Genomic DNA, 21,173 nt, shown 5'->3' with positions numbered 1-21,173 from the left:
CCCCCTGAGCCTGATATTGTTGACAGTGCTGTATGTAGACTGGGATAAGAAAAAAGATGTGATCGTGGCGAACGATCAGTTCTATGCAGAGACCACGGTCCCGGCTTCAAGTGGTTTCACGCGAGGTTTAAAAATAGTGTGTTCAGGACACTGATGAATGTTTTATGTCATTCCCAGTAGAAAATAAATATACGTGTCGTTTGCAGCATCCTCCGTGCATTTTTCCAGCGCTATCACAACCTGATAGGATGTTTCGGGTCATGTGACGGGAAGCGCAGCATTTTCAGCTGAAAACGAGCTAGGATAGTCGGGAATCGCATATCCAGGTAAACAATCAAAATACATGCAATATTAAACGAAAATCCCCATCCCAGTCATTCTCTTCTGAGACATCGTCGACCCTACGATCACCGGGTTATTACCGCTGTGAAACCACACCTCAGCAAACCGCTCCGGTTGCTTTTTGATGGCGAGCGCTAGCTAGTTAGCTAAATGACCCCTCTGTCTTGGCTGGAGCTCAGCGGCCAGCTAGCCAGCCTCAGTCGGGGAGGAATATCGTTAGCTCAAAATAACCGAGGTCGCTGCTACGAAACGCCGTCCCGGTTCAGCTGTCTATTAAATGGTCACTACTTCAAGGCTTCTGCATGCACTAAAAGCTTTATTGTAGCAGCGTTTCCCATTCATAGCAAATTAGTGCTGAACCTGTTACCAGAGAAGGGTTTGGTTGCAGAACCGCCGACGCTAAAATGCTAGCTGGCTAATGTAAATGCTAGTGCAGGATCCGTGAAGCTTAGCCTGCTTCACCAATAACAAGTTAACCTGCTGCAGTTTGTCAGTTTGTGTCAAACGAAGGTGCACGCAAGAGTTTACATCGAAAATAGAAATGTTTTAACGACCATTTACGATTTTAACGTTTTGCATGTTGAGCTTTTGTAGTAGGTATTATGCTGGGTGATGGACAACAACCCAGGCAGGTTCATGCTAGTGCATTTTGTTGCCTTGTGCTATTATGTCTCTGAATTTATGTTTTTGCAGGAGTTAATCCCGGTATGGGGGACATGAAGACCCCAGATTTTGATGACCTGTTGGCAGCATTTGACATTCCTGACATTGATGCCAAAGAGGCCATCCAGTCTGCCCCAGACGAGGCAGAGGGACCTCATGGAGCTGCAGGCGCACCCCTGGGAAAGTCGGACAGCGTGGTGGGCGTTGGGTCATCCTTGAGGCCGCCGAGCCCCTCAGACCCCCAGACGGACACCTCAATTGTTAGTGTGATTGTAAAGAATAAAGTCCGCCTGGAGACTGTAGATGGAGGGGAGGGGGAGACAGACCAGGACCCCATTGATGTGATCACAGGGGTAGATGTGGGTCCTAGACTAGGTGCGTGTGCCCCTGGAATGGCTGAATCTGAAGCTCTCAACCACAACGGTTTTGGGGCATCTGGGGTCTCTACGCCCCTTCCCCTCAGCCAGGCCCAGTCTAATGGAGCGTCGTGGTCGATGAACACCCCTAAAGTGTCTTCAGAAGCAGCAGGCGCCGGTGCAAACAAGCCTCACAAGCAGGGTGGTAACATTTTCAACAGACTTAAACCGCTTGTGGCACAGGGGTCTGGAGATCCGGTGGGCCGGGCCAGGAAGATGCAGCTTCTACAGCAGCAACACCAGCAGCAGCAGGATACAGGCCAAGAGAGGGCAGATGGGGTAAAAGCATCATTACCTTCATCCTCCTCTCTATCAGCGGGGTCATCTCCTCTGGCTGCAGGTGGGCCCGTCGGACTAGCCTCGCCTTTCTTTCCACCTTCCAAGCCTCTGCTTCCAACTCCACCTTCTGCGCTCTCATCACACACACTGCACTCATCTCAGCCTTTTAACGGAGCTCCCAAAAGTGGCCCTGCTGGATTTCAGCACCAGCAGATAGAGGAAGATGATTCTGACCCTGATTTGGGGAGTCCGCTGGTCATCCAGGAGAACCCAGACTCCCCGACTTGCACTCAACTGAGCCGACGTTACAAGTCTGACTCGGTCTCAACTCAGCCCACATCCTCTACTGCATCTCACCCTAAACCTGGGGACACTCCTTCAGGGGCATCTCTAACTTCCTCAACCCCCCAGTCTGGCTCAACAGAGAGTCCCCAGCTGGAGGACAGGCACCCAGAACATGTCATAGAAGAAAGAGACTCACCAGAGAGTCCTGAACCAGAGATGCCAAAATCAACTGCTCAAGTCGCCACTAAGAGATGCTCCAGCCCTGCTGTGGCCTCCACTCCACCTCCATCTGAACTGCGGGAGCCTAAAGAGGAGGAGGAGGAGATGGAGGTAGGGAATGGGATAGATAGGGTGGTTGATGGCAAAGCTGACAAGGGAGAAAATGTGAGAACAGGTGAGGAAAAGATGGAGGTGGATGATGGCAAGCCTAAACCTCCGTCTACTGATGGAGGAGAAACAGGCGTTGCTGCACCTGCTGCTTCTGGAGCTCCATCCCGACCCCTCAAAGTCAGAATAAAAACAATTAAAACGTCCACAGGTGGAATCACCAGAACTGTCACAAGGGTAGCGCCTAAAGGTGGTGCTGCAGGGAAAGGTTTGGACCCTAAAGCTCAAACTGGGGAGCGTAAGGTGTTAGGAAACAAGGCCCAAAAACTTGAAGCTTCCCCAGGACACATGACAACAACATCCCAGAAAGTAAGTGCTCTCAATGCTCTGCCCGTGTCTACACTTGCAGCCAGCAGCGTCATGCTAGCTGCCGCTACAAAGGTCCAAAACAAGATGGCCGCATCTGACAAGGCCAAGGTTTCCGCCACTGCTGTTAGCATCACTAAATCTGCTGCCCTGCCTGTAACTCCAGCTGTGGCCTCCTCTCCCAAGTTCTCAGTTGCTGCTGGTGGGATCAGTGTACGTACAGCCACTAATAAGACGGCTAACGGAGGCAGTGGCACCATCATCGGCGGCACTCTCCAGTCAAACAAACCTGCCTCCATCGTCAACAGCACAGGTGCCGTCATCTCCCGCAGTCAGTCGAGCCTGGTGGAGGCTTTTAACAAAATTCTGAACAGTAAGAACCTTTTGCCGAGCTACAAGCCCGACCTCTCAGCTCCTCCGCCACCTGAGTGGGGTCTCCCGCTCCCTGCCACAGGGTACCGCTGCCTGGAGTGCGGAGATGCTTTTGCCCTGGAGCGCAGCTTGGCTCGACACTATGACCGACGATCACTCCGGATCGAGGTGACCTGCAACCATTGCGCTAAGAGACTGGCCTTCTTCAATAAGTGCAGCCTGCTGCTGCATGCCAGGGAGCATAAGGAGCGTGGGCTGGTCATGCAGTGCTCGCACCTGGTCATGAGGCCAGTCACCGTGGAGCAGATGATTGGCCAGCAGGACATAACACCCATTGGTGGTAAGTAGGGCTGCAACTAACGATTGTTTTAATTATCAGTTAATTTGTTGTTTACTTTTACGATTAATTGTTCAGTCATAAAATGCCCATCACAATCTCCCATAGCCCAATGTGACGTCATCAAAGTCTCTTGTTTTGTCCAAATCAAAGTCTCTTGTTTTGTCCAAATCAAAGTCCAAAACCCCAAAGAAATTCAATTTACAATTATATAAAACTGAAAAAAGCATAAAATTCTCATATTTCGAGAAGTAAGAACCAGCAGATATGGAAGGAATTGATTATAAAAATTGTTGATGATTAATTTTCTGTCCATTAACTAATCCTTCTGTATGAAGAGTGTTTGATGCTTTTGGAGTCAATATTCAGTTATGTTGTTGACATGCTAAAACTGCAATCTGTTATTTTCTTGAACAGTTGATTTATTGGTTGATCTATAAAATGTCAGAAAACAGTGAAAAGATTCCAGATAGCTTGTTTCGGCCAATCATCAATCCAAAACCCAAAGATATTCAATATATTAATTAAATTAAATTAATTATTATAGAATAGGAAAATATTAAAAAATGAGAAGCAGGAATCAGTTTTTGGCATTTATGCTTAAAAAAAAAAAGACACGATGAATCAGTTATCAAAATTTTATTTTTGTAGAGAGTCAAGAAAGAACCACAAAAATACGTCTATTCTTTTATTATATTCATGAAAAAAAACAAAAAACATTTGTGATTCATCTCCATTGACCATTTCCCATTTGTCTCTTCTGATTTCCACCTTTTGGCTGACCAGGCCTGCTCTCCTCTTCGTCCTCCTCTCCTCCAGTCTCCTCTCCTTCTACCACACCCGGAGGCCCCGCCCTCTCCGCCAACTCCAGCCCATTGAAGGATGCTACATCCCCAGCAGCCTCTCAGCCTCGGCCGGTCCGCCGTGCACCTCAGGGCCCCCAAGCACTGATGCCTCTGCCCTGCAAGAAGGCCGAGGGGTTGCAGTACAACAACTTCAAATGTCCGGAGTGCCAAACACAATTCTCTGGCAAGGCTGAGCTGGTCACGCACTTCCAGCAGATCAGAGCTGCTCCCAACTCAGTGAGTGTTGGTGGTGAGAGCACAATATATTTCATGCTAGTTTCCATCGTTGGTCACTGATTGTTGCATTTTATTTTCCTTTCTTTCTGCTTCAGACATGTACGCAGTGCTCACCTCCCATGATGCTGCCAAACTCGTGTGCTGTGTCCGCCCACCAGAGGATCCATAAACACAGAGCGGCCCATGTCTGTCCCGAGTGTGGTGGGATCGCACGGCAGGCCAGCTTCCAGACCCACCTGGAGGAGGCCTGTCTGCACTTTGCCAGGCGCATTGGCTACAGGTGTGTAGACACTTTTCAAAACCGTTGTTATCATTTCACATGACGACTACAGTATCGAGCCTCCACTTAGGTCTAAACTTCAGTTTCATACCTGATTGACCTATTGTCTAGGTGTATAATGTACAATGTACCACAATGTACCACAACCAGTGATTGTTTTCATGATTGATTGATTAGCTGATTATTTGTTTGGTCTGTAGAACATCAGAAAATGTTGAAAACAGCCCGTCACAATTTTCAAAAGCCCAAATTGATGATGTATTCCAATTGTTTGTTTTGTCCACAAACAGTGGAGAACCTAGTAATATTACATTTACTCTCATAGACATAGTTAATAAAACCAGCAAATATTCACATTTGAGAAGCTGAAATCTTTTAATTACTTCTGTGTCTGTCTATTTTGTACTTTTGTGTCAATATATTACATTATATGCATCTGCGTATATGTGATTATGTGGTCTGCATTGGAGGTTTTAAGGTGGACACGTATCTGAACATGAATTGGAGGAAATGGAGGTTTAACGCATCACATTCTGCTTTGTCAAGGTGCTCGAGTTGCCAGGTCGTGTTCGGAGGTTTGAACTCCATCAAGTCCCACATTCAGACTGCTCACTGCGAGGTCTTCCACAAGTGCCCCAGCTGCCCTATGGCCTTCAAGTCCTCCCCCAGCGCCCAGAGTCACATCAGCACCCAGCACCCAACACTCACTGGAGGACAGGCCAAGTACGTGTGCTGCTTCTATCAAAACATACTTGGGACATTTTCGACCCACGTGCAGACAAATATTCTCAGACGATGTTGGAAAATTACAGTCACGTTTTGGAAAAAGATCCCTGAGATATAAATCCCTGGTCTGTATTTTTCTTCTTTTGCAGAATGATCTACAAGTGTGTGATGTGTGATACGGTTTTTACCCAAAAACCCTTGCTGTACATGCACTTCGACACTCATTTAGCCAAGCAAAAAGTGCATGTGTTCAAGTGTCCTGACTGCACTAAGCTCTACGCCCAGAAAGGTTCAATGATGGAGCATATTAAGGTGTGTTGTTTGCAGAGTAAATAATCAGATATTAAATATTTTAGTTATGAAAATATGATAGAAGATGTATCTTGTCATTCATAAATGAGCCTTTTGCCTTTATGTGTTGCCCATTCATTGCTTTCTACAGTGACTGTGGTGTCAACTAAGGCATATAGCAATTCTTGGATCGGCCTTAGCAGGGTTCCTCTCTGGTGACCTTGTCCTAAGTTCTATACCAAGTACAGCAGTTATTTTAGAAATGGATATGAGTTTTTGTGAACCAGTTGGAGTAATTGGTATTTTTTTTAGAGGTTAATGAATTCACTTGCTCTGTATGCCCTATTGTTCTCTCACACTTTTCCTGCCGCCCACCTCAGACCGCTCACAGAGGCCCATCAGCCAAACAGGAGTCTCAGTCCGATGCCTCTAACCCTGCCTCATCTCCGGCCAACACATCCGGTCCCTCCGGCCTCAAATCAAAGTCCTCTGGAAAACCTGATAACTCCGACGGAGAGGACTGGGGGCGGGAACAGGAGGAGGAAGAGGAGGAGGAAGAGGACGACGATGACGATGGGGATGAGGACTACGAGGCTCCAGGGGGTCACTCGACCTCTGCAGGGGGCAGCAGTCATCCCAGTGCTCCGACTGAGTGGACCTGCCCCCAGTGCCAGACCACCTTCACTGACAACGAAGACTATCTGAGTCATGTGAAGATGGAGCACGGCAAGGTGGGACATTACTATTATTTATTTTAATCTGACTGTATTGAGTCCAGTGAGTACAGTTCGGGAGGGCACTGAGGTTTTTAACATTTCAGCACACAAACTGTTTAACCAGCTACTTGTATTCTGTGGATGGAAAGTGACCTCATAGTTCATTGTAAAGCAGGAAAAGAACCATCCATATGTGGAGGTGGTGGTTGTTAATTTCCTCTCTGTACTGTAGCGCATTTGACTGAGATTGAATGTCTTTTTATCTTATCTCTGTCTGTCTCCCTGTGTGTGTTTTTGTTACCCACTATAAAGTTCCCTTGTCGTATTTGTGGAGGCACGTTCAGCACGTCTTCCAGCCTGAGACGTCATGAGCGCGTCATTCATGAGGGCAACAAAAGAGTCTTCCATTGCCAGTGAGTCACTTAAGCTGTCATCAAATACATGTTTTGTCAGACACAAATTGACCCAACACTATTATGTTATGGATTAATTTTTTGCTAAAAGGTAGTTTTCAATGGTCGATTTACTATTTAGGCATATTAATAACTATTTTAATTCTAATTCTAGGGTTAGACTGATAAATCAACCCCGCCGATATATCATACATTAGCCTATTGCGGATATATCGATATCATGTACATATCAGCCTGTAAATAATGAGAAATTGCAGTACAGAAATACTAAAATAATCTAAGGGATCTGTATCATATCGTATGTTTAAAAAAAAATACTATTGGCCTAAATATCAATATCAGGAACTCAAAAAAACAGTATCAGTCAGGCTGTATTAATTAGGCCTAGAATTTGTTCAATCTGGCGTAATCTCAGTGCTGGATGAAGTAATTCAACTCTGCGTAATTTATTTTTCAGATACTGCACAGAAGGCAAACGCACCTTTGGCAGCCGGTTCTTACTGGACAAGCATATTCGGCTTCATCACAGAACCACGGATGGACAGGTGAGTCGAGACAGCGTTACGGAGTTCTCTCGGTTCCTGGACATAAACAGGCTCTTGTCTCAGTTGTAGTCTGAAGCCGTGTCACATTTCCTCACTAAACGGTAATTATAAGCAAGTTTTCTTCATGTAGTGTTAACAATAGAAAAGCTGTCAAATCCTTGTTACTGCACGTATTGCATCATTTCCTGTTAATATTGAAGAGCAAAAACAGCATACTGTAATGCATATGTAAGGTCGTACATACTATATACATTTAGTATGTGAAAATGATGCAGTTGTTTGTATGTTGTTGGATGTGTAAATTATGTAAGTTGTATATTGTTATTAATTATGTACAGGAGGGAATTGGGAAACAGCAGTAGTGTTTGGCAAGATGTAAATTCCTCTTCTGCTTTTTGCTTGCCTTGTATGTCAATACCGCAGATGTTAATTCTGTTTCTCCCTTCTTGTGTCCTCAGGGACCACCCATGACTAGGAAGCGTGCAGCCACAGGGGGCGAAGGTCCAGGTAGCTCCTCAGAACAAGACGGTGAGGGTGCACCTCCTGGAGCCAGGGCAGGAGATGAAGAAGAAAACGCCACAGAGGACGGCGAGGACGGCGGTGGGCCCGCAAAGAGAACCAGGGCGTGCGTGGCATCGACATCGCTGACACCCGGCGAGTTAGAGGAGGAAGACAACATTTTCCGTTGTGTCCCCTGTGGCTTCTCCACCGAGGACGGGGCGGAGTTTCAGCGCCACATCCCCCAACATCGGGCCGACACAGCCTCCTTCCAGTGCCTGCAGTGTGGCGTCTGCTTCGCATCAGCCGGCTCTCTCAGCAGGCACCGCTTCATCACTCACCGCGTGCGGGACACCCAGAGTGACGCGGAACGGGGCACCCCGCGCGCTCACGGCTCTCCGGACGGCTCTCCCGCTGCCTCCCCTCAGGCGCTGGGTGAGGACGGAGACGGGAATCTGAGCTGCAAGGTGTGTGGCCGACGTTTCGACAAGGCCTCGGACCTCAACACCCACTTCAGGACCCACGGCATGGCCTTCCTCACCGCACACAAGACAGACAAGCCCCAGTAGAGGCGGGGCGGGGTGCTCTGGAACTGACAGATCTACAACGAGGAGTCGAGGGTCATGCCCGAGGTGATAGAATATGAATGTTGATCCTGAGATAAAAATAGAGCTGCTGCCTGTGCAGTCTTTTTTTTAAGCTACCGTAAACAGTTTTAATCTACGGCACCTATTCTGTGCGATTGTAACTGCATGTTTGATCATGTTACTGGTCACTTATCTGAACGCACCTGTGATCGTGGAACGGCTCTCAGCCCCCCCCCCCCCAGTAAAACAGTTCTATATCAGCCATACTGTATCTAATTACGTCTTGTCCTTCCATTTCCATCACTCTCACTCTGAGTGTAGCCACCTGCCTGTTTCCTCATGTAACACATACTTTAGTACATACACCTCCCACTGTACTCCTGATAGCTGTAGTGCCCATATTTTTGTACTTCATATTGTTCATGATATTCATTTTTGTTTGCTTCAAGTCCACACCCGTTTTTCTGGCATTAGGCCACTTTCAACAGCTCCAGAGGCTGGTGTACAACCGACCTGAAGCAAAGATGTGACGACATCTGAAACATGACAGGAGCGTTTGGAGAATTTGACACTGATTTTTATGTTGCTATAATATTTATTTATATGAAACACATTATGACTCTTGGTATTTGTGTGAGTCGGTCGCGTCAAATCTTGCTAGACATAGTGCGATTTACGTGCAACAGAAACATGAGATGCAAATCTTGGAAAGCATCTCATTAGGAGACGAGGTTACCGGAGGTCTGTAACCTGTGTAGTGTGAATAATGTGTGATGTTAATTGTAATGCTAGAAGAAGAGAGGTCAGGCTTCCTGCCAGTAGTATATGTGTACGAGTTTTGCCATGTAAATACATATAATTACACTAAAAGAAAGCGTTCTGGTTTTAGTAACTTGTTATGATAATGTGAATACGTATAGTATTTGTACTTGTACTGTTCCCTTTTTTTTCCAAAACAATTTGAAGTTTAAAAGAAAAAAAAAGAATCCCCCCCACCCCCAGAGGTAGCTATACATTGTAATTACAAAGCAGAGGGAGAGTGTGGGGGTCGTGTTGTCTTAATGTGTATGAATACAAATGTTTATCTCTTTGAGATGGTTCTTTTTTATCTACAGAATCAGTGCTTGCTGTACTCACATTTCTTTTGTATGTTTCAAAAACCGCCTTCATGGTCACGTGATGGAGGCCTACGAGTGGATTTTTTTTTGTTTGTATCTTTTATATGTCATGCTATCATATTTATATAGCTCAATAGTGGAAATTTCATGTCATTTTCTTTTTCCATGGTTGTGGTCTGCTTGCTGAAATGCCATACACTTTTGTGCTGTTTCGAAATAAATGTGTAAAAGAGAGGATTGACTCGGTTTCTCTGCAGAGCTGAGGGTCACATTCAGAGCGATGTCTGCAGCTTCTTTCTGTTAACAAATAGGACAGTTTTCAGATCTGTTCATATTACATTCACTTGTAATTCATATTATTGACAAGACTAAGCCACAAAGTACAGCTGAGGCTGATTTTTTTTTTGCAGGTCATAAACCGAATTATTGGACAATTAAAAGTTTGACCTGATGGTGGGGCTAGAGGAAAAGTTAATGGACCACCAAAGTTATGATGATTAATATCTGGTGCCAATCCATGTTGTAGCTGTTGAGATATTTGTTTTTCTGGGTAAGATATAAACTTTGACCTGCTGGTGGCGCTAGAGGAAAAGCATTCATCCTCTGGGGACCATTAATGTCTGTACTAACTTTCATAGCAGTCCATCCAAGGGTTGTTGACCAATGTAGTGGATTTTTCTGCAGAATAAATCTACATGTTCCAAAAACATGAGTCACATCCATTTACACAGTTTACTCTGTTTGACAGTTCTTTCCTCTTTAACATGGATTCATTTTACCACTAAGTGGGTTTTTCACAGCCTGGCTCCACCCCCTCCAGCTCCAGCCCAGTCTTGCCCTCAGTGGCCTCCTGACATGAGACCTGGAGCTCAGACGGAGTGGGAGGATGGTGGACTTCAATCATCAGCTCGTAGATCAGTGTTCCCAGCAGCGCTCCGACACAGGGAGCCACTATAGGAACCCACCACCAGCCTCCTCCAGCCCTGCAGACAGTAGGGTAACGTTCAACCTGGGTTTTCCCATTGTAGTCATTAATGTGGAGCAACAAAGTGGACATTAGTAAAAGGCTGAAACTACTAACTTGAAAACATCCGCTCCCCAGCCGGCGATGTACGTAAACAAGCGAGGCCCAAAATCCCTGGCTGGGTTGAGGGCGTAGCCGCTGTTTGAGCCCATCGAGATGCCAATAACCAGCACCACTGCTCCCACCAGGACAGGCTGAAGACCATCAGGGAGGAAGCTGTTCCTCTGGTCCCCGAGAGCCAGGACACACAGCAGCAATGCAGCTGTTCCTATCACCTGGTATAACATGGGAATATGTTGTATGTTATCACCATGGTTGTTCCCAGACGAGAGGCCAACAGATAAATCCAAGTTAAAAGAAGTACCTTTAACTGTTTCAGCAGCTATAAAGATTTCATGCAAGTGGAACATGAATTATGAAAAAGCAGTAGCGTCTCTGAATAAGTCCAAGAGACTATTGAGAAAAGTAGAGCTTATGTTTCACCCTCGTGTGAGTAACAGGCCTTTAAACAGTATCTGACCTGGTCTACGACACCGCCCCACACACTGAGGTAGTCAGCTGGATAGGTGGAGAATATGCCTGCTGTAGCCGTGGGACCCGACACCGTCAGCTCACCTCCACTGTATGCATGGATGGCATCTGTAGACATCAAAAAAAAAAGAAATACATGTGAACCACATCATTCCACTGTCTGACATGTTGCTTCATTATGATGAAGATGGGCACTGTTGTTAATTTCAATCTCACATACACAGTCCTCCTGCCAGAAATACCAACTGGAGCACCAAACGTGTATTAATTCACAGCTGAAAATAGTCCCCAAACAAATGCATCAATGAATCCAATTTAAGTAACATTTGCTAATAATATACAGTGCCAGCTATTTTGGAAATTATTTAACCTTTTTTTCCTTTTGAAATATAAAACTACATCTACGGTGTGTTTTTCTTCAGTAGGAATGAATATGTTTGGACTGAATGCCACAGACAGGGTTATTGAGAGGTTGTTGGTTTTGGTCTTCTCAGTCATTTGTTGACAATTAGAGAAATAGCACAAGTCTTGTCCTCGAATACAAATTGTCTCCTTGTACCCATAGAAAATGTTTTGTGTTTCTAGTGTCCTATGGTGTGATTGTGATTGCAGTGAAGGAAAAACTCACCGTAGTACTGCAGACCAACCGTTGCTGCAGCCAAAAAGGCTCCAAGCACTTGGAAGAAGACGTAGAAAGGCAGCTTCAGCCATGGATGTCTGCCCAAAACACACAAGCTCAGAGAAACAGCAGGGTTCAGATGGGCACCTTGTTAAAAGGAAATAATCAAGAGTTCAGGTCTGACATGAAACATAACTTAAAAATATTTTTTTTGTCTCATGAAATAAACTATTAATAAATATATTAATAAATATAAATAAATAAACAATTATTCTTTTACAAGCATTTCTCATGTTGTGCACAAGCAGCTGAATTTCTCCATTCGGTGCGTCACTTTACAACATAGGGACTGTAGAAAAAATATTAGGGGTGGAGAAGGATTCAGAAAAGGGGGAGAGTTTGGTCATTTTCCTTTTGGCTGAAAGTAGGGTGATCTTGACTTTTTAGTGAGAGCAGGAGTAGGTCGTATTTTTTTTTCCATGTCCTAAATCTATATTTTTAAGTCTTCCTTTGCAATAAAGTTTATAGTTGCACCTTACTTGCACCATGTACCATGGTTCACAAATGTGGACTTTGCCATATGCAGAGGGCAGCAGTTCTGCCTCTGTATCATTTCTTCTTTCTTTTTCTTTGTACATTGTTGGTGCACATTAGACGTTCCTTTAAAACAGTACTCCACTGGTTTCGCATTGCACTCCTGAACAGTTAAAAGATCAAAATTGATGTAGCTTTTATTCCAAGGACACCTTTTCTTTGAAAAACCTACATTACCCACAATGCAACTCAGTCACTGATCTTCAATTTAAGATTCAGGTGTGTGATGTTACTAGCAGCTAATTTAGCCTTGAGCTGCTAGCCTCAAGCTGAGAGGAGAAGAGGTCTGCTAAGCTCACCTCTTTCAAACTCTGCACCCCCAGATTTTTTTAGAGGTTTCAAACCAAAATAACATTTATCACATTTCACTCAGCTCCCTTTTTTTATATATGCAGTAGGACTCTACACCTGTAAATAAATCAGTGGAGTTCCCCTTTTAAGATATTGTGGTTTACATTGGGATTCAAAGAAAACATTAAAACCCTGGGGAGTGAAACAGAACTGTTCTACAGTCCCTTACCTGAGACTCCACGAGACACAAAGACCCCAAATGTTACTCCCAGAGCAAAACCCAGATTGATCGACAGGTACTGTCCCTTCTTATCCTGAGTTGTGGTCACCTGGGCAACGGAGCCACATCCAAACAGCTGCAATTGCATGAGATGAGGAGTTGTCTTGACAGAATATAATACTGTATACAATAACCGTACTGATCCAGATATCTGAATCCACATGACTCTACGGTGCATTTAAAAACTGATAATACCTGTGAGATTTACTGATTTAGTCACTGAAATAATAACTAAAAAAAAGATGTTTATATCTTCATTATACAGTTAACACAGAATCTTGTGACACAGGTAAACAACAACACAGTGCTGACCTTGGTGTCATCTCCATTTTTATGAACTTAAATTCTAAGGAAACTGCTTTATGATTTCTGTTGTAAATGTTGATTGCCCTGGTGAAACAGTCATTACATAGAAACCTACGAAAAAACAAAACCACCCAAACCTCACCAGCAGAGACAAACAAACATCACTGTCCATCCTGAAATCAACGATGAGGGTTTTCTGCATCGCCCTCTCTCTTTTATCTTCCCCCTTTTTACCTCACCCATCCTCCCCCTCACTCACTGTCACACTCTCTTTCATTCTGTTTTCCTTTAGGGCCAAAGTCCTTGGTTATCTATTGTGAAGACTCACTAGCTGCTTCAAAGCAAGAGTAAGCATGTGATAGTTTTAGGAAACTGTTATATACATGATGTCGAGTTTACTGATAAAGTGAGACTTTGGATGAATTGGCAAAGTTCAAGTTAAATTTTACAGCTTATTAAATTAAATGCAAAAGCCTGCATTTGCTGGAAAAGACAAAGATGAAAAGGAATCGTCTTTTCTAAATTGACTTTAGAGGGTGAATCCTTTGCTGTGCTCACACATTAGAGAGATACACGTGTAGTTAACCTCTCTTACCTTAACCTCGTGCAACTCACTTAAATTTAGATGCTTAAAAAAAACAAAAAAACACTCACAATCAGGATGTAGACTCCGAGGCATTCAGCCATGCACTCCCTGATCAGCTGGTTTCTGATCTGACACTTCTTCAGCAGCCTCTCCATCCCCGAGGTTTCCTCTGCACCGTCCGGCCACAGGTGAGCTTTCAGAGCTGGGACTCCGTCATCAGGTGGATCCGAACCGCAAAACACTGCAGCCACTGCCTCACTGAGCAGAGTTTGCCCTTTCATACTGGAGCCGTGGTCTACGTCACACACTTTATGGCACAGCTGAGGCGGTGGAGTGTGTGCAGGTAGGAGAGAAGAGTATTTCACTCTGTTGGACATCTTTTTATTTTAGTTTTTAAATCTAAATCACAGCAGGCATGATTACAAAATACTTCATCACACACAAACTGGACTCTAGCAAAGAGGCTTGATAACACTCACTTGGTAGCTTAGCTCTCATCCCACCTGGTTGGAATTGGCTCTGATTGCTCCTCTCATTTGATTGGTCACCACATCACTTCTTCTCTGAATGCAAACAGGATCTGATGCCACTCTTCAGGTGACAATTCTTCATTTAAATCTTAAAAAGTGTGTCCCAAAAATTAAGCAGAATGTACATATTTCTTGTCCTTTGTGTCATATTGTGTCTGTTTAATTGACCACAACACAATAAAGATGATAAAAAACAGCAATAAGCAGATAAGAGCGCTTTTGCTGTGGATTTCAGGTTTATTGTATGATGTATTTAAATGTGCTGGCCTAGTCTGGTGCAGTGGTGCATTTTACTGCCAACTCAGTTTAGATTATACAAATCCAAAAAAACTGTTACCACATTACAAATCACTGTAATAGATAAAAATAAATGCCAGGAGATTATCATACTGTAATATTAATAAAATGAATGCATTTGATTGTGTAATAATGGAAAAGCAAAGTGTAGTGTAATAAATAAAGTAAATTTACAACAGGTATTTCATCTCTATTCTATTGTCTTAAATCATTTCCAGTGTAAAATAAGTTTAGAAAATGTTGCAAAACCCTCCTGACTTTTTTAATGACTTCAAAGGGGGATAAATATATCAGAAGTGCTGACATCATTTTTACGTGGTCTGTAAGCTGGAAACACTTTTTTTAACTCCTGGTGCAGAGAAATCAACAAAAGTGTACATCAAAACACAGACCAATATTACTGGCTGTGATATCTAATGCAGATCGTGGGTGAGTAGCAGAGAGTTGTGCCAAGCGAGGGTTGGCAAAAGTCAGCTGAGAGCTGGACTTGAATCCAGGTATCCATGTGCTAAAAAAAATTCAAACGGTTCAGAGAAACATTTTGTAAGTAATTTGCTTCTAAGAATTAATGCTTTTTAATCTGAATTTTTCTGTATGTTAAACAACAGTCACTCATGTTCACATTTACCTTTCTGCACATCATAGACTTGAAATGAAGGAAAGTGCTGAAATGTTCTTTATCATTATTTCTCATTGGACCTTTTGGAAGCCCTGTCTTCTCACTGTTTTTGAGATGGAAATAAAGAAACAGCTCCCCGACCCATTCAGACAGAGAAAGGGGATGATGTTTAAACGGCAGAGAATATTAATTGAAACCTTTTAAAAATGAATACCCGCATTAAAGGAAATTCATGATTATAAGAGCTTTATGTCCCAGAGAGGAACACAAACTTATAAGTAGCTGAGGGAGAACACCAGAGTTAGCACCATGCCATTTCATTTCTCCATGTTTATTAAAATGCTTTGCAACGATGGTGCTCTCCAGAATGTCAGGGATGAAGCCAGTTTTCAGAGGAAAAATCAGGGCGGTGATATCTCCGCTCCCCTCTTTCTCATATTTCACACATGAAAGAGCTCCTTGAATTTTTACATTTTAATTGAACATGAATTATCATACTTTGTCTATCAGAGACATCTCTGTTTAACCACAAGGAAACCAGTATCCTGACCAATGCCACAGTAAAATATTCATTACATAGGAGCCTTTTATTTAATGGACATTCTTTAGAGGAAGAAATGAAAAAGGAGTTAGGACAGTGGAGAAGAGGAAAGTGGGTTAATGTGAAACAAGCTAAATAAGCTAGAGAGATAAGAATAAGTGGATTGCAGTCATGCATACCCCGCCTTGATAAATGAGCCACGCTGATGAGGACATGATAAGCTTGATTCCAGATTAGAGTGATCAAGAATGTTATAAGCTTGGTAGAAACAAGTCGGCACGCAAAGACATGACAAGAACAGAACAAGCTGCATTCGTCTTAGAGAAGGTGCTGTTTATGTTTCACTGGCATCTTATGTTGGAAATTCCCCCAAGTACAACAATATTATAGTTATTATATACACAGTGAGAAATCAGGTTAAGAGGGGTTGGATTTAAAATTCATACGCTCCTTCACCAAACGGTTCAATTGTTCCAGTTCCTGTTTATTCTGTACACGCTTCGCAGCAGCTCCGTCCAAACCATTTTGTTGCAGTTCTCTCACGCTGTCAAAGATCACTTCGTTTACTATCCACAAGTCATTCAGTGCAACGGCATCCGTTTCTGAGTATACATACTTTGTTTCCCCTTATACTGCTTTATTTGATGCAAGTGACCTTTAATATCCAAGAGGTTATTAAAGAATAAGAGTCTGATGTTAGTGTGAAAGATAAACCCCAACATCACAACCAGATAATGCTGTTAGAACAGTCAATTCTTTATCTAGAAAGAGCAAGTGTGCAAAAACACCATGAGTATAAAGTAAACTGGAGGAAGGTCTGTGATGTAAGGATGAACATTTACACACGACACAAAGATCTGTGAGTCTGAATCTTTTTCACACTGAGTATTTCTAAAGAAACGCCAGAGTTCACTCGAGAGTTAAAATCTCTTGTTTAGACTGCAGTGTTCGCTAGTGTCTGAAACCAGAGGATTAACTTAAAGTTCGCAAAAAAGTGTCTGACACATGAGCATTTTATTAACTGTAGAAATAATGCTAATATGTGACTATGTAACTTTTGCTTAACATTGGCCATTTAAGCAAAAACTCCTAAATAAGGTGAACTGAGTAACAACGTGTTTTGTCTGTTTCACTTACACAAAAATAACATGGGAAAAAACACTAGGTAAATATATTAAGATTTATTAGATGCATCACACACACACATCCATACAGGCCTGTCTACAGGACAATACAAAAATAAAATATGTAATTGTGACTTGTCCAGGTGTTGATGTGTGTCTTTGGGATTGGCCGCCTCTAGTCTACGTGTTCAGTTGAAAGCCCAGTGCTATCAACAGGCCAGTGACCCTAATCCAAAACAGTAATTTTGGCAACTGAAGGTCATGTATGTGTTCTGTCCATATATAGACATATCCTATAAATATGCCAACTCACAGGTCTACAGAAACACTCATATACTGAAATATTTTCAGTGTACAAAAGCTACGGTCAATAAGTCCAGAGAGTATACTTCACTTTACATGTTATTTAAACCCTCCAAAGAACTTGGAGAATAATGAGTCATAATCCCGCATGTCTGAAAAGGGGTGTTGACCACCTGGAATAAAAATAAGAATAAGAATAAGTGAAAAAAATATCCTGAAAACATGTATAGTGAATCAGCTGAGAGTGTAAATACACCCAGTGCCCCCCCCCCCCCCCCCGCCCAATGCTGTACTACTTTTAAACTTGTTTTTTTTTATCATTAATTTTTTTGTGTTCATACTCAATTTTATCTCTATTTTTATTATCATCATTATTATTATTATTATTATTATTATTAGAGGGGATAAACTCACCTGGTAAAACTGAGCCGGTCCGATGGTCTGGTCCCTCCAGGCCCGCAGGACCTCCTGAGCGCGTCACCGTGGTTTCCTCATTGCCTTGGCCGTCTCTAACTGTTCGCCTCTCCTCGACCGTCTGACACACAGGCAGAAAACCAGAATTACCACCTTGTGGTTGTTTGCCTCCACCAGCCAGTCAATTTGTAGTTTATATCTGTCTGTCCAGATAATATATGAAGTGAAGATTTTTCATTTTATTGAAATTAAAATTGATTAAATCAAATTAAATGTAATAAAATTTCAATTAATCTAAATTTCAATTAAGTCAATGTGTATAATTAAATTTAGTTGAGTACATCAATTTAATTAAATGTAATTAAACAAAATTAAGTGAAATTAATACCCTGGGCATAAATGCTCAGAAAATTTAAGTTAAATTTACACGATCAAATTTGACTCAATTGACTTGATTGAATTCAATTGTGTGGAACTAATTAAATGTCCTTTATGTCCTTTAATTAAGTTTTAAATTAAAGAACATGAGTTAATGGCATAAAAAATCATAACTCACAAGTGGTAATATAAATAAAAAGCCATTTAGTGCACTGCTACTGTGTCAAGATATTATAAATGGCCTTACAGTACTAAGAGTGCTAATGTTTTTATGGTGTGTGGCCCTTGCAACAATCATTTCACAGTCCCTTACCCTCCCTATTACTATCATGGTTTTCCCACTGGGATAAAATGGGGAAATTTGTTTCTCCGTGTAACACTTGAAAATCTGCTGTGAAAGAATATTAACATATGATTGATAATACAACTCAGATAAACTGTTTCTCTCACCCCATCAGGTTTCACCACCTTGGTGATACTGACTGACTGGAAGAATGATCGGATTCTGGGCTGGTTCGGTGCCTGACCAGCAGGTGGTGTCAAAATCTGGTCAAGGCCCCCAGAGGACACTGCAGAGTCCAGATCTGGAGAGAATGGCTAATTAGTTGGATACAAGGCAAAATCACACAGTACAATCTCTTTTTCTAAAGGATTGAAAATATCCCCTACCTCTGTCTCCTTTGTGCTCCTCCTCTGGAGCTTTCTGTGGCCCCCGTCTCCAAATATCATTGAACTTAAAAGACATCCAAGAGTAGTTTATACATAACAGTTAACAAAGTTAAAGTTGCCCCTGAAACAAAATCGTGATGAATAAGTCCCATTTACCTTGGAAAAAGGGTGGCCATCAATTCTGGGCTCTCTAGAGATCCCTGGTTGAGGCCCTCGTAGGCCACTGTCAGGGGTTTTCAACATAAAGTCTCTCAGGGGATTCCCACTGGATCCCCCTCCTCCTATCTCTGCTTTGTCCTGAGATGGTGGTTGCATGATACTGGGAACACCTAGAACATAAAGGAAACAGAGACTACAGCTGAGAAAATGAGAAAATAAGAGAACAAAATTAGATGACACAGGTCTTCACTTTAAACCTGAATGGTATCTTCCCCCCACAACTGAAATCATATTTTGATTCAAGGGTTGTCAAATCCGGATTAGTGCACAGACGCATGTGGCATCACCTTTTTCCAACTAAAGCAGAGAGAAGGGCACAAACAAGAACACATAATAATGGATAATAATCTTGAATACATCATGGCTCAGTGTTCGTACCAAATTGTCCAGATTCTGGCTGTCCATCCCAGCGGCCCATCTGGGAAAAGATCTCCTCCATCTCCCTGAGGACGTGGCCAAACACTGGGGGCTCCTGGATCCTCATCCCGTCTGGACCAAAGCTGAAGCCAAACCTCCAGGCACTGTCAAAAGGGTCCTGCTGGTCCCCCCGGTACCCATCATAGTAGAATCCATCCTCATCGTCCTCCTCATCATCATCATCATCATGAGTCATAGCATCGAAGAAGGGGTCCCTGACACATTACAGTAAGCAACATGGATGAATGTTCATGTCATTAATGTGTATTGACCGATTAATGGATCCCAAAGCCCTCAATCTTATTAGACCCCAGGTCACTCTCGGTCTAAATAAAACAGCTACCACGCGAGCTGAGGCACCCCTGTGGTTATCTTGGCAGAGAAGCACTAATCTTGACCTTTCTGACAGAGCTGAGGGTGTCTAAAGCTGTTTCATTACCTAACTATCCCAGCACAACACGGACCGAGCTAACGTTAGCGAACTTCTGTTAGCTTGTGTTCTCCTCTCCATAAACTTACCTTCTGCCACGATGATGGCCTCCAGGAACTCCGAAGAACCCACGAAATAAATCAAAAACACTCATTTAGTGACAACTGCTTTGTACAAACCTAAATCATAACTAAACAAACTATATATCTACACCATCTGGTACCAACGGTAGACGGTCACAGTTGTCAACAATGTCGTAAAGTGTTCTGGATACTTCCCGAATGACGTAAGCAGACGTAATTCTACGTTACCGTAAATCCATCTCGAAGACAAAATGCGACATCTAAAAAAAAAGTGAGATGTTGGGAGGTCATGACAGTTCAAATGGGCGCAGATTATCACCCGTCGACATTGGTACATTGTACATTTACTCAAGTACTGGAGAAGTACAGTTTTGCGTCTAATTTACTTTGTGTACTTCTAGCGTTACTTATACTTCGACCTGCCAGCATATAAAATGTCAGTGGTGGAATATTACCAAGTACATTTACGCAAGCACTGTACAGTTTGGACGTACTTGTACTTTAGTTGAGTATTATCTTCTGTTACTTGATACTTATATTAAATTTTAGCTCTACCTTGAATACACATCCCTCTTACACGTTAATGTATCACAAATAATATCCCAATAATATATATCGTCACCTTCCTAAAATAATGGCCTAAGTCATGTTTTGACAAAAATGTTTTTTTTGCCTAAATCACCCCCTCATGATGCTGGCCACCTCTGGTAAAATCGCCTGAATCCTCAGTTGAGGGGAACATGCAATTCTACCCCCGGTTGTATAATGGCCTATGTCAAAAGTGTGACTCTTTTGTTGAGTTTTTTGTGTTTCCTGAAAAACCTGAAAAAATGACTTAGGCCATTATTTTAAGAGGGTGTCGATATGCAACACTGAGTGGGTCATTTTGCATAATTACTACTTTTAATCTTAAAGTAAAATTTGATGATAATACCTGTATTTGGATAAAAGTTGTAATGCAGGGGCTTTACTTGTATGGGGTATGTTTATACTGTATATATTATTTGTAAATTATATTCTTCCACCACCATAAAGTATGATGTACTGTTATAGAATACATCAACATACTGCTAACACGTCAAAGCAGGATGGACAATATTATATCAAGTGGTTAAAATTTGCTCCATCTTGGCCAAAGACAGCATCAAGTGCTGCTAACATACTAATGCAATAAAAAAAAATATCTGACAGGGGCTATTCTGCTGGATGAGCACTTTACTCAGGTGAATGGACATTCACTTTCAGAAATACCAACATGTGAAAGTCCTTCGTTCA

At 42.6% G+C, this 21,173-nt stretch overlaps 3 protein-coding genes and 1 non-coding gene across 6 annotated transcripts; 2 read left to right on the top strand and 2 right to left on the bottom strand.

Moving 5' to 3' along the window:
- The first annotated feature begins 111 nt into the window (after positions 1-111).
- On the top strand, positions 112-9,877 carry znf687b (zinc finger protein 687b). Of its 3 annotated transcripts, none has more exons than XM_056398772.1 (10): positions 112-326; positions 1,036-3,390; positions 4,174-4,469; positions 4,565-4,749; positions 5,296-5,472; positions 5,625-5,787; positions 6,147-6,497; positions 6,795-6,895; positions 7,353-7,440; positions 7,899-9,877. In XM_056398772.1, exons 2-10 carry the CDS (start codon positions 1,050-1,052, stop codon positions 8,505-8,507), a joined length of 4,311 nt encoding a protein of 1,436 aa, XP_056254747.1. In that variant the 5' UTR covers positions 112-326; positions 1,036-1,049; the 3' UTR covers positions 8,508-9,877. The 3 variants fall into 3 exon arrangements, with proteins under 3 accessions (XP_056254747.1, XP_056254746.1, XP_056254745.1); XM_056398771.1 differs by lacking the exon at positions 112-326 and adding an exon at positions 413-622 and having other exon boundaries at positions 4,207-4,469; XM_056398770.1 differs by lacking the exon at positions 112-326 and adding an exon at positions 416-622.
- On the top strand, positions 5,882-6,016 carry LOC130184434 (small nucleolar RNA SNORA13). The gene has a single exon (XR_008830001.1). It is a non-coding gene; the product is annotated as a small nucleolar RNA SNORA13 (small nucleolar RNA).
- A 144-nt stretch (positions 9,878-10,021) lies between the features above and the next one.
- Positions 10,022-15,085, bottom strand: aqp10b (aquaporin 10b). Its single transcript, XM_056398774.1, has 6 exons — positions 13,943-15,085; positions 12,932-13,058; positions 11,827-11,964; positions 11,188-11,306; positions 10,725-10,942; positions 10,022-10,626 (listed from the first exon to the last, which is right to left on the bottom strand). The coding sequence occupies exons 1-6, from the start codon at positions 14,249-14,251 to the stop codon at positions 10,425-10,427; spliced, it is 1,113 nt and encodes a 370-aa protein (XP_056254749.1). The 5' UTR covers positions 14,252-15,085; the 3' UTR covers positions 10,022-10,424.
- Positions 15,086-17,027: 1,942 nt separating this feature from the next.
- hax1 (HCLS1 associated protein X-1) lies at positions 17,028-20,079 on the bottom strand. Its single transcript, XM_056398775.1, has 7 exons — positions 19,905-20,079; positions 19,347-19,600; positions 18,906-19,078; positions 18,750-18,813; positions 18,531-18,664; positions 17,703-17,823; positions 17,028-17,461 (listed from the first exon to the last, which is right to left on the bottom strand). The coding sequence occupies exons 1-7, from the start codon at positions 19,967-19,969 to the stop codon at positions 17,388-17,390; spliced, it is 885 nt and encodes a 294-aa protein (XP_056254750.1). The 5' UTR covers positions 19,970-20,079; the 3' UTR covers positions 17,028-17,387.
- Positions 20,080-21,173: the final 1,094 nt, after the last annotated feature.

The sequence above is a fragment of the Seriola aureovittata genome, chromosome 16, assembly GCF_021018895.1.
Source record: "Seriola aureovittata isolate HTS-2021-v1 ecotype China chromosome 16, ASM2101889v1, whole genome shotgun sequence".
In the NCBI taxonomy this organism is placed as follows: domain Eukaryota; kingdom Metazoa; phylum Chordata; class Actinopteri; order Carangiformes; family Carangidae; genus Seriola; species Seriola aureovittata.
The sequence above is the reverse complement of the archived record's forward strand: the minus strand, read 5'-3'. Positions and strand labels throughout refer to the sequence as shown.